At 42.6% G+C, this 13,824-nt stretch overlaps 1 protein-coding gene across 1 annotated transcript in view; it reads right to left on the bottom strand.

The window, feature by feature from the left end:
- The window catches only part of LOC147717217 (keratin, type I cytoskeletal 19-like), a 68,921-nt gene extending 55,562 nt beyond the window's left edge, over positions 1–13,359 (bottom strand). The window contains exon 1 of the mRNA XM_086920497.1: positions 12,996–13,359. Within this exon, the coding sequence (XP_086776623.1) occupies positions 12,996–13,259 (264 nt within the window). The 5' untranslated portion in view covers positions 13,260–13,359. The remainder of the gene's footprint in view (positions 1–12,995) is intronic.
- Between the last annotated feature and the right edge of the window lie 465 nt (positions 13,360–13,824).

Here is a 13,824-nt window from a genome sequence, read left to right as displayed (position 1 = left end):
TCCGAGGGAATAGTAACGCAATGCAATGATTTGCGCTGAGTTGCGTTACTCCTGATTTTCTGAGCAGCTCAGAGCCACGCAAAGTGGCTTTGCAAGCCTTCAAACATCTGACTTAAAGGTTTGCGTCACACAAGCACCAAGTTGCGTGGTGCAAACGTGACACAACCATCACATAAATTTGCCTCAACTGGTTTTCAGGACCCCTTTTCTAAGCAGCACTTAGAAAGATGTCAAACTCTAAAGGCAGTATCCCATGAGACATCACTACATGTGGCATAGTTTAGTCTCATTGCTTCAGCTTCCTCCTTGAAAGCTTGTTTGAACTGCTCAGTTTTCAAGAGTCTTATAAAGAGGAGGTGGTTGAGTTGTGCCTTCACATATAGTTTGAGGGTTTCCCACCGCCTACGACTCTGTATTCTGAGGGACCAGACTCTGTTCTTGATCTGAGGATCCTCGTCGGTGTGTTTTGAGGGCCAGTTACTGTGGGATTCCCAGGACCTTTTTTCCAAGGCACCCTAATATAAAGTATTTTGGGTGTGATTCTGATCACCATTACATTTAATGGGTTTATTCCATTTTAGAAATGGCAACACAGAGTTGTTGGGAGCCAACAGAGTGAGTTTTGAGTTTTGAACTAATGTTTTATGTTTCGGTTCACATGACATATTTTACACTTTAACCACACAAAAGGTGATGGGTGGAATGCTTGTAATTTGTCTAACGACTGCCAATCCCTTGGTGCCGCATCCTAACCCATCATTCTTTTGCTCACCATGCCACCTCAGTTTGGATCCAGTAAAATATAAATCAGTCTTGACCCTGCTCCTTATGTGAACAGTTCCACAAGAATTGCCAAGTCAGGTCCTTCCTGACCCGGACCACAAGCCACCCAGGACCGTTTTTACTCTAGTTATGGGCTCAATAACCTGGAACAGCTTGGTTTTAGTGACACTGTAAACACAGGACCCACGTCTGGGCACACCCATGCCACTCACAGTGGTAGATGAAACACACAAAAGGTGATGGGAGGAATGCATGCAATTTGTCTAAACACTGGCAATCACTCGGGGAAGCATCCCAACCCATTGTTCTTTTGCTCACCAAGTCACCTCAGTTGGACCCAGCCATATGCAAATCAGTCTTGACACTGATCTTCATGGGAAGAGTGCAGCCTGAACTACCAAGCCAAGTCCTCCCGAACCCAAGACTGGTTACTCCCTAGTTATGGGCTCATCAGTAGTTCCAGTGACACAGTGAGTACAGGACCCATGTCCGGGCATATCCATGCCACTGTGGGTTGTAAATGAAACATACAAAAGGTGATGGGAGGAATACTTGAAATTTGTCTAACCACCAGCACTTGCTCGGGGTAGCATCCCAACCCATCGTTCTTTTGCACACCATGTCACCTCAATTTGGACCCAGCATTATGCAAATTAGTGTTGACCCTGACCCATTTGATCTAACCTCTGACAGGCAAGACACATCTAACAGTGCACCGGTCAACCAGATTGAGTATGGCAGCAGGCACTAACGTTTTCCATTTGGTAATGTTTAAAATGCTTGTTATACTTCTGTTAAAATGTTCTTCTGAGAGTATTTCGCTTCGGGTCCTAGCAATCAGAAGCCAGGTATGATATTTGTTTAGCTACTACACAAAATGTGTCATTTGTTTAATCCCTGAGTGCATTGCAAAAACATGATGTGTAAGAAACTTGCATAGAACTTAGGAAGTTTTACTCCTTAGTCACTCTGTCAGTAACATTTATTTGGCACATGCCATAAAAGTATAAAAAGCACAATATGTGCAATTCATAGATATGAACAATAACCAGATAAAATATTAACCATTAGTAAACAAACAGTCCCATTATCTGCATACAGTAGAATTCATATGAACTTAGGGGCATATTATCAAGAACTGAGATAAAATTATCGCCGCTTTAGCGGCAGGAAACTGCCGCTAAAACGACGATAATGGGCTTGATAATATTCCCTTGTGAATTCCCATAGCAGCCCAGGTCAACACCAGAACCTGGGCTGCTATGGGAATTCACAAGGACATATTATCAAGCTCATTATCGCCTTTTTAAAGATTATTATTATTATTATTATTAAATCGGTTTTGTACAGCGCACGGTTACCCTGGAGCATCCCAGCGCTTTGCCAACAGAGAGTATCAGAAGTAGCAAAGACAGAACCGGTTAACAGAAGAGGAAAGTTTTGAGTTGTTTATCGCCGTTCTTGATATTATGCCCCTTAGTTCCCATTCGAGTCATATCCTTTCCTTTACATAATAAATGGTTATTAATCCTATTTATATATAATAAAATTAAAAGGGGGCAAGATGCACCCCTGTCTCATGCCCCTCACGGTTCAAATTTGGGAGGTATATTCACCTAGTGAACCATAACAGACCTTAACCAATGTATTGTGATGCAGGCATTTCATTAAGATGAGCAACTCCTTTTCCAACTCATCTATTCAATTAGGATCCAGTTTCAAATGGTTTGCGAGGTCGAAGGCCCTAGAGAGGTCCATAAAGTCTAAGTGTAAAGCACCCTCCTTGACCATGACATATTTCCCCAGCAGTAAGTAGAGATTGAGGCGTTATTCTACAGTACCAATTCAAGGTCTGACCCAATATTGTACATCTGTTCGCATGTCGTTTTTTACTGCCCTCTGATTGTATGCCATTTTCTTCTGCCCATGCTTTCAGGTAGGACAGAAGTACCCGACCCAAGATGTTGGCATCAGAACCGATTAAATATATTGGGTGATAGCAGATGGTGAAAACCTATCCCCCTTCTTCAAAATGGAGGCAATGATGGCTGACCTCCGTAAAACAGGTATATGGCCTATCGCTAAGGTTCTCATTACATTTCTTAGCAGTGGTGCCCATTATTTAATATTGGTTGAAAAAAATATCAGCTGGCACACCATCTGGCACGGGTACCTCCTCTGCAATGCTATTCCGGATTGCTAAGGCTACTTCCCAGACTTCTATTGAGTTAAGACAACCCTGCTGATTTTGAAGGTTCATACCCAACGCATTATTTGTTGCGGGTAAGTAACCTACATGTTCTCTGATTAAAACACTGTTGAGAAATGGGTCACCTATAAATCAGCTGGAATTAAAGAGTCAACCCTCGGGGTATCATATTCAGAAAAGAAAGGGCAATTTACTACCTCCCACAATCTTCCTTTACCTCTCACTCTACCGCCTCTACGAGATCATCCTTCTTATCTCATCTCATCTCGTTATACCTCGTCTTTTCTCACCTCTAAAGCAGATTTATATAGACGCCGAGCATCTTTAACTCCTTGTCTTGACTGTGGATGTGTGTAAAGTGCCGCTTTCAGCTGTTTATAGGCAGTTGTGCAGGCTAAATTCCATGTATAGGGGGTACCTCGAGTCCTCCTATATCCTCTGCTAAGTATTAGAGGGTAAAGTAACGTAAAATAAAGTCACACTAGATTATGTAGTTTCTTTCTGCCTATTGGTGGTACTCTGGTGCATTACGCTTGTCAGGAAGTCCTCAGCAATGGAGAGATGAGCTCTATGGATATTAATGCGTTTGTTATTTATGGCTCTCATTACAGGCCATTAGCATGAAAACTGGTCTCTAAATCCAGCAATTCACTGCTATGACATTGATACATGACAGTGGGTAATATAACTTGATACCCACTGCTGCTTCATTACAAATGACTTCTAGGTTTCTCCGGCAGCCTGTCAGTGCAGGGCTGGAGAGCAGGAGGTGCAGTTTCAAAAGGGGAGGGAGGGTACAGAGTGTGGTGAGGGTGGGCTGCAGGAGGTCAGATACTTTTTTTAAATTTTGGGACACAGAGGAGAGACCATGTTATGTACTACTGTACCTTTGCGTAGCTGTTGAAAGCAATGACAGATAATTTAGGAGACTATAATTAACATAAAATAATAGATCAGTAAGAAGTAAATAATTGATGATTTTCACCTCTGGGTCTGACTGGCAGCGTGGAGAGCATGAGCTTTGCTCTCATTGTCTTTTTGATGTCACTTAGGCCCCCTCTGTCAGAAAACATCCATGTTATTCACTGTAACTCATCTATAATTCTATATTGCAAGTGAGAATATACATAGTTATTGGATCAGAATAGGTCTAAGGAGCAGGTTTAAAAGTTAAAAGGTCAATGTGGATGTGACACTTTTCGGAGAACTAACGTTGGACATCAGCTGAGAGTGATATCACTGAAATTGAGTGCAAAGTCCCTACAGACAGGACATAACCTGGAAGTACAAAGAGAGCCTCCTTCATTATCCTTCCTGAGCTCTATATACCATGCTAGTGAAAACATGTCTGTCTGGGTGGGGACGGATGCTGCGAAGAAAGGCTGCATTAGTGAGGTATTCACCTTTTTGTGAGGCGTGCTGGATTGTTAACCACAAACTACATCTGAGCATCTAATGACAGCAGTGGATACCGATGAGGGATGGAGTGTTCGCATCCATTGTAACTGGGATTACAGTACTTTATTGCCCTTTTATACACCTAATCCCAAACAGGAGAAGCTGCTAAGTGTTACTAATAGAAGAGGATCAGTGTCGTTTATCATTCATGAGTATGTCTGGGAGTGTTTGCTGCTCAGACTCAAACACAGCAACAAGTACTCGTACGCTTAAAATTGTTTTCATGTTAACTACCACATCACCTACGATACTCTATACTGTTAATATTCTATTGTAACATATGTCTGTTCAAAATGTCATGCTACTAAATAGGTAACTCAATATACATACAAATAAATTGAATGATTGTTAACAAGCTTATGTTTAAATTATTCACTGTGATGTGTGAGATCAATACACATTGCATACATGCACTGCCTTATTGCATTGTTTACAGTTTCATCAAGTGGGTGGGTGTCTACTGTGTGTGAATAATCACAGGTGGAAGACCACTTCAGCATGGGCGATGTGTTCGCTAGTTCTGCCTGATGGGTGCCTGCGAAAAAGGCCAGCCCTGTACATAGAGTTCCATTTTTCTTGCACCGGTGTTCACGTCCTTTGTTGGACCTATCGGAAAGAGCTATAGGTAGGGAAGGGATATTATTTGATGTGATGTTAAACAGGTAATTCATACATTTGCATTTCCATTACAGGAGTGGTGTGTTGATGTAGAGGGCACTGCCGAACTGTCGATGTACAATGAAAGCATCTAATTAAAAGAGCCAAATCATACTCTAGCAGAAACTTAGATGGGGTTCACAGCACGGTTGATCATGTTCATGGTCGTGGTCAGCAAAACCACAAGGCGGTGGCTTGTGCAGAGAATGTCCATCTGCCTGAGGTCAATTCCACAAGCCTGAGGCTTGTGCTGAGAACATGCATCTGCCTGATGTCAATTCCACAGCGGAAGGTCAGTGCAGAGAATGTCCATCTGCCTGAGATCAATTCCACAAGCAGGAGGTTTGTACAGAGACTGTCCAGTTGCCTGAGGTCAATTCCACTAGTGGGTGACTTGCACAGAGAATGCGCATCTGCCTGAGGTCAATACCACAAGCAGGAGACATGAGCAGAGATGTCCATTCGCCTGAGGTCAACTTCACCATCAGGAGGCTCATGCAGAGAATGTCCATCTGCCTGAGGTCAATCCCACAAGCAGGAGGCTTCTGCAGAGAATGTCCATCTGCCTGAGGTCAATCCCACAAGCAAGAGGCTTCTGCAGAGAATGTCCATCTGCCTAAGGTCAATTCAACCATCAGGAGGCTTCTGCAGAGAATGTCCATCTGCCTGAGGTCAATTCAACCATCAGGAGGCTTGTGCAGAGAATGTCCAGCTGCCGGAGGTCAATTCCACAAGCAGGAGGCTTGTACTGAGAATGTCTATCTGCCTGAGGTCTTTATGGGTTAGACGTTTTACAATAAATGCTTATTAAGTCCCACAGATCTCATAAGAACCCTAGTTTGTTTACTGTTCACTGACTGAGAAAGGAAGCCATCCATGCTTGCTATGGAGCTCTAGTGAAAGACTAGAAAGGCAAAGCCTCCAGACCAATCAGAATACACCCTTTGGGAGTAAGCAGTAGAATGGTCTCTAATCGTGCTTTTACCACACAAACATTCGCCATTGAGTATGTTCATTTAATTAGTTCAATGGATACAAAATAAACATCCACCACTCATAAGGTTGTCACATGAAAGTCCCAGCTTTGAAACTGTTCCCTTAATGCCATAGAGTGAGGCTGCCAGTCATGACCTAGGTATACCGAAAATCCCAAAAAGCCCCCTTTGTAAAGTTTAAAAAGGTGATATGGTGGCCTTGCATGACTGTGTTTGCTTATGAGCACAGCATCTTTGGTAACTGTGGTTCACTAAGCTCCCAAAATTGTTTTAGACGGATGGTTGGAGAGTATATGTATAATGAAGATGTATAAATATATGTAAAGTTCTATTACGTTTCATCTCTGGGCCTTTAAAGAATATTAATAAGTGAACAAATGACTGGTATTTTTCTCTGGGAAAGGTGGCAAACCAATTCCCACACTCCTTTGTATGCACTTCTACCCCTACTTTATCACTTGCTTAAGTAAATTGCAGGGAGGTGTATAGCTTCTATTGGTGCAGTCAGTACCTAATTTGTAAAAAATAATAGGTGCCATGGCTGTCGTTGGGAGGCCTCTGCAGCTTGCACCACCCATTCTTCTGGCCAGGGCTTCCGGTGACAGTACAAGCACACATATGAACATTGAACTCCTTCAGGTGTGACGCTTCAGCCGATTCCAGGTCACCAAAGCTATAAGAATGGCTAGGGTGGCCGGTATTAGTCATTTTAATGTCTATTAAATTAATAAGCAACTGTTGTGCTCATTTCTAAAAAAAAACACAAGCAGTACCACCATGTGGCAGACTGTCATAAGGCCCGGTGTTGGCAATTAGTGCCGAGCACAGGAAACCACTGGTTCAAATTAAACACTGAGTGCAGAAGGTGCAGTGCCACTGGAGCCAAGGGGTCCACTGAACCCTGATTATTACTGTGTTTTACACTTCAAACAGTCAGTGCTTTTGTTAGGGTGGTGCGATCAGTGCCCTCGCACCAGGTGTCAAGGTCGAGGGCGGCGCCCTTTTACATGCTGAGGTAAGTTTAGAGCGGCCTGCAGAGATCTTTTTGTGCCTACCATTTTTCAGGGACTAATAACAGCATGGTAACTCTGGTGGTTACTGCACTTAATGGAGAGATCTGTGTAGGTACAGTTTAGACTCATGCTAAAGTAGCATACAAGTGTAATGTTCCTGCTGAAAATCACAAATTTGCGTTTTGTGTAGCTAGCTCAGAGGGGTACTGCTTTTGTCAAACAGATTGTTTTGTTTTTTGGACTTCTTAAGTTACATAACTTCTAATATAGCAATTACCTGCACTGTACCAGCGTATAACCCTTGTGGGAAACAGCCTTTACAACAAGGTTTTTACCTCGTTGTACCTTTACCACGCATTTTTTCGCACGCATATTTTTACAGCGAATATGCATTTAACACACATGCTAATACCACGCATTTAAGGTAAGTTGGAGGTGGGGGTCTCCCCCCACAAATACATTGTTTTTAAATCTAAAAACAATGCATGGTATTGGCATGTGTTGTAAATGCATATTCGCAGTAAAAACATGCATGCTAAAAAATACGTGGCAAAGGCATGTGAAGTAATTACCTGCGTTGTACCGGCGAACAACCTGAACTGGCACCAAAGAATTGCATGCAAATTACAAGGCATACATTCATATTCTTATTGCTTTCCTCCTCAATCTTTGTTATTCATAGTCGCTGCCAGTTCATTGGGGCTGTGGCCCCGCCCCCCATCTTTTGCCCCTCACGAACAGTGTCTGTCAGCCTGCACAAGGGTCAGCCTGACCGACGCTGCTCATTTTCAGGACAGGCAGCCAGGCGCCAGACATGATCCAAATGCGCAGGCTCCTGGCTGCCTGAGCTGAAATTTGCTGGGCTGAGGACGTCACAGCTCCTGTGGGTGTGATCTCCTCAACACAGCATAGGTCCCTGAGGCCCTCCACTCAGTGACGAGGAGTAGCGTCACTGATTGCCTCGCACCTGGGCGCTTCATTTTTAAGCCCTGAAACGCCCATGGTTGAGTGTCAATCAGTGACACTTCATCACAGAGTGGGGTAGGGTCAGCGGTCTCACTGACCCCATCACAGTTTGTGATGACGTTGGTACTGATGCCTTCCCTTATAGAGACCTAAGGAAGAGCTGTGTGTGTTTTTTTTAAATTAATGTTTGGTGCATGCTTGTGTGCATGTGTGTATGAATGTTTGGTATTGAGAGTTGTGAATGGATGTGTTTGTGGGTGTGTGTATGCATGGCTGTGAGTGCATATGCGTATGTGTGCATGTGTGTCCCACCCGTCTGCCTCCCTGCCTCTTAAAATACCGACCGCCACTAGTTATTCTAACGTTGATAAAAGTGGTTTCCTTAGATAGCAATGACATTTTATTAAAATGACACCCCGAATATGGAGTTACCTTTCAAACCCTGAGTTTAAAGGGCAGATTTACTAACACTTTCTGCCTGATGTTCATTATAGAAGTTAAGCAAACCAGGTGCAAAGCGTTTTTTTAGGGTTTTCTTTCCAGTGCAAATCCTGAATTGTGTTGGAAAGTAGCAAGAAGGTATCATAAGTAGTACTATATGCATCGATAAGGCATGCCATGGGTTTTTACACAGACGTCTCCATGATCCCACCAATGGATTCTGATACAAATCCCTATCTACTATCTTTAGTAGAATGGGATTTGCATACAAAATTACACACCCGCGAGGTTGGGGAAAAGATTTACTTCCTACAAACCTTTCCAACTTTGTATGTGCGCTGTAAAGTGGATAAGTGTTAAACTTTGTGAAAGCATAGAATTTGTGCTTGAACGGTGCCCTTCTATTATAAAACCATACTTGACAACATAGACACACATTTGCACTATGGTGCATGGGTGTGTGCATTGGTGCAAGGCAATCACTAAGTAAGTTGGCACTAGAGGAGAGAGCACCATCTCTTAGTAGATCTGATATTGTTGTGCACTCTCTTTTTCACAAAAACATCGCAGCACCTTGGGGACTGTGCAGCATGAAAACGTAGTAAATCCTCCCCTTTGTTTCTCCAGACCAAAACGTCTTAACATATAAAGCCTATCAGTATGGATGACATTGATTACTACACCTTGCAGTCCTTATTGTCTTTCGTAACAGTACATATACATTTACACGTTTGCATGACATATTTTCACTGTACAACATGGTGTCTTTGATATAAAGCGCTCTGACGCTATATATTGGGATGAGTAGAGCTACAAAGTAAATAAATGTGAGAGAAGAGTTAAGGCGAGATGTGTAACACTATTGGAGGGTGGTAGTTTGGAAATCTATAAAAATGAGGTCATGGGGAAGGGGGAGCAAAAAGGATTGTCTCACTAGGTGCAACCAATGTTAAAGCCGGGCCCAGCTATTGGTCAATTATGCAAAGACTGTCCAGTTAGTACACTGCTGGAGAAAGATACTATTAAACAGCAGGGGCAGCACAGGAATTTTAGAGGCACATTTCTGAAAGCACAGTATTTTGTTGCTGAGATACCAACATTTAAGAATGATCGTGCTGCCTTCCAATCCATGACTCAGTACGTAATCAAATACTTTATGGAATATGGTGCCACAACCCATAGGGATTCGATTCACAAACTCCATTTTGTAGTATGTAAAGTTGTACTACTTATTAAAAAATGCTATTCACAAACCCTCAAGTGGAAATCTCAGGCTTCACCCCTCCTATAATTTCTTTTGGGAAATCTCTTCAATTTAAGTTTACTACATAGTAGTAAATGTTGGAGAGACTGGGTGAGTGGTGATACAATCGGGCAAACTTACTACTTAATGGGAGGGGTTTAGAAAGAGGTAACGAGTAGTTTAGAAAGGGACATGGTATTAAGCCGTTCCACAAGAGAGCATGATGTTGGCTATCCCCAAACTACACCTTTAAAGGTGGGACTGTCTTCAAACTGACACAACAGTAGTGGATATACTCCAACACAACCTTGGAGTAAGTTTAGCAGCACATGAGGCTACTCATAGGAACTGCAACACCTCTCTATAGCCCTTAAGAGAATAATGTAGGCAGGGACTTCATCTAACAGCCCACACGACTTAATATACCAACTCATAGGAAATAATGTTAAAGTCATTAAGTTGTTTCAACTTTTACATTATGTCCAAAATACATTTTTAAATGTTTAGTTAAAAATTAAAACATGAAACACACCATTTAATTGTAAAATACAAATAAAATTGCCTGGTACAGAACATTTATTTTGTTTTATTTAACAATTATTATTTATAAAATTAATTAGTATATTTACATTATCTAGTTATCTAGTGAACATTTTTTAGAGGGGTTGTCCTCTAACATTTTATTTTATTAGCTCTAGTGTAAAAATTATTATTTCAATTTCAACATCGCGGTGACAGAGTTCTGCTCCACAGTGGTGGAGATGTCTTCAAAGATGGCGGAAATCACCGTCTATGGGTTGAAAAGTTACAAGCAGTAACTTTACATTGGTAAATAATCTACACTTTGGAGTAAATTTACACTCGGAATGGGTGAATAGGAAAAAAGTTATAAATGTTCTCCAATATGTAAAAGTAAATTTACATTTGTAGATTTACTCTTTTGTAAATGTATCTATGTGAATAAACCCTGGAGTCATGAATTAACACAGCAGACGTTTCCCACAGAATGCACATACTCAAATGCCCTGGCTATTGTCAGCAAAGAGATTCCAAAACTGAAATGACGGAGACCTTACAGTCTTGGGACCCACACAGCAAGGATAGTCGTCAGATTAAAGAGAACTGATAATGTAAAGCCTGCAGCAGTAGAGACAAATATAACATCGATTATTTGAGAGTTGATCAGAATCACACAGAGTGTCATCAAGACATTGAAATCTTATCACCTGAAATTTCTGTGCTGCCTGTCTGCTTTCCGCCCTACCTTGCCCGATCTTGCCTTAGGTTATTTTGATTTCTTCTTTGAATTTCTCTTACACAGTAAATTTTACTTTTGGATAGTGCATTAATAAGTCATTTTGCACACTCTCTATGACTGCATCTTTAGTCTCCAGCTTTATCCCACATGTTTGGGACGATAGTGCAACCCTCCCCGCCCCCATAGTACAGCCTTCTGGTTTCCTTGGGGCGCTACCTACTTTCATTTGACGCTATTCGTGTGGAGAGTAAATCCCTCTAGGGATGTATGATGATTGGCTTTGATGGCACAGCGCAGAGCGGCTGCTCAAGCGCCTTCTGGGCATAAAGTCAATTAATGTAACTTGATAGTTCTCTGAGCTAGTGGTTTATTTTTAGACAGCACAGCTCAGAAACAGAGGTAAACCTTAAAAATGTTTTCAGCTTTATCATCTGAAAAAAAAGCAAAAATATTGAGTTAAACTATCATACACTACAACCGCATGAAACAGACGCTCATCTTTGCGCTGTCCCTGCCAAGTCCATTTCAGTGGCTGGTCAAACCTAATCCTTCCCACTTTTTGTGCACTTACAGGTGAGTTAGGGAACTCAGACAAACTTTAAAATCTATTTGATGCCTTTCTTATGTTCATAGGAAATGGGTTTCTTTCATGGAAAGTCTTCCCTTTCACCACATACCGGTGCAAATGAGAGAAATGCATTCAGTTTCATATACTGGGGCACCTATTTAAACCAAGGCAGAGTCACAACTCAACCGAGATCTAAACCTAACCGCACCACCTTCCCACTCCCTGACCACAGCCGCCAGTGGTATTACAGGGGTAGCTGGCCCCCGGAAGGAAAATGGTGGCCAGGGGCCCAATCGGCATACACATTCTGATGCCCCTTTACGATCAGGTGTATATGCCTAGCAGCTTGCTGAAAATCTGGACACATTTTGCCATTACTCCCCCACTAAAGGTGTTGCACCCCTGCTTAAAATTACTGAGAACTCTCCCTTTCAAATTTAAGAAGTGCAGGTACTCGATGCCTCAGGGTACCTGTTCAAGTAGCACTGTTGTTTGTACTGTGCGTGCAGTGATAAGTGTAGAAGTAGTGCCTCAATACTTGTATGTCCTCTTTTGCTGTTGGATTCTTGGGCACCCCCTGGGAGCAGGCATGATGTGTCCCGTGTCCCTCCCACCCCCCATAGAGGAATGCCCAGGATCATTGTGCATACATGACAGACTGGCAGGGAGCCCCGGGTACGCTGCAAACCTCATTAAGAGAGAGCTAGTCCACTATCACCAGTTTAGGCTTAGTAGACCCCACCAGAGACCTGTCCTATTCTGTGCTGCCGCATGCCCATGTTAGAATTGGATGGAGAGTACCCCCCTCCCATTACATTACAGTGGAGGTAGGTGCACCACTGGTAGGAACACAGATTTTTTCACTGGTTTGATAAAATCACCCAACCCTACAATACCTTGTACTTTGAAGCCCGGGGATGGTGGGACTCTAGGGAAAGCAACTTCTGCCTCCTTTCCTGAGACAAAATTTAAGCAGAACCATTTGAATATGCAGGAATGGGACATAATTCCTTATATAATATAATATATTTTTAAACCTTTTTTCTTACCATTGAAAATACTTATCCTTAAAAATAATTTGCTTCCAGAACCTATGAATATGGGGAATATTGCTTTCACTTTCCCACACTTTCTACAGCAGGTCACCCTAGAGGCTCCTTTTAGTCCCTAGAGGCATGTGATTGTCTTCACAAACCTTAACTCTCTCTATCCATCCAATTGCCCAAATCCGACCACGAGTTTCAATGGGACCAACAAATCAGAAAGAACAAAATAATTTGGCCCAGACCTATTGAAACATCTACTGGAAGTGGTTACATTAAACATAAAATGGAGGAACAGTAAAGCAAAATATGAATATTTATGCTGGTCATCACTCACACCTACAGCTGGGGGCTATCTTACCTTCTCCAGGTAGGCAGCTAGACGGTCATTCAGGTTTTGCATAGTCGATTTTTCGTTGTTGCTGAGAATGCTAAATTCACTGTCGCTGAAACCCAAGTTGGCGCCGGCGATGTTACCCCCTCCATTGAGAGTGCTGAAGAGTCCAGCACCCGCAGAGGTTCTGGACTCCCTTCCGCCTACTGCACCACCCATACTTAGAGACCTCAGTGGCCCTCTGGCTCCTGGCCCACTATGGGCTTCGTAGATAGTTGGCTGCACAAACATGATGCTGAAGGATCTGATCCTCAGTGTTGAAAGAAAGGCGCTCTTGTAGCAAATTTGCTAGCCAAGGACATTGCTTTGAGGAGACTGCGCGTAGACCTGAAGGCAGCTTCCTTATAAAGGCCGCGCAAGCAGAGCTGCAGCAAAAAATTGTTCCATAACTGGCTCGCCCACATTAGCGCCTGAAGAAACAAACCCTGGAGTTGACAGTTAGTACAAGGGAAAGAAAAGACTCTGTTGCTACCTGGCTTCACATACTCATGCACGCATATTCTGTATTTGTTTTGCCTGTGTAGAATTAGTATTAGACAAACCCAACAGGCTACACGCCCACTCTGAACAACTCAGCTGCCTTTTCTGTGGGGATTTTTTTGTACAAACATCGAAGGTTGAAAACCACAGCAAACAGAGCACTCTCAAAAATGATTAAGTGTTGATGATTTTTCGTGCCTAAACTGGGTCCAATACGTGCCTGTTAAGGCTTTTCTTTCGAGGAAATGCAGCAATGTTGACAGCCTTTAGGTGGATCTCAGACATAGGATAAACTGGCCAGTCAGAGTCTCCCAGG

Source organism: Lissotriton vulgaris, chromosome 5 (genome assembly GCF_964263255.1).
Source record: "Lissotriton vulgaris chromosome 5, aLisVul1.2, whole genome shotgun sequence".
NCBI classification, from domain to species: Eukaryota; Metazoa; Chordata; class Amphibia; order Caudata; family Salamandridae; genus Lissotriton; species Lissotriton vulgaris.
The sequence above is the reverse complement of the archived record's forward strand: the minus strand, read 5'-3'. Positions and strand labels throughout refer to the sequence as shown.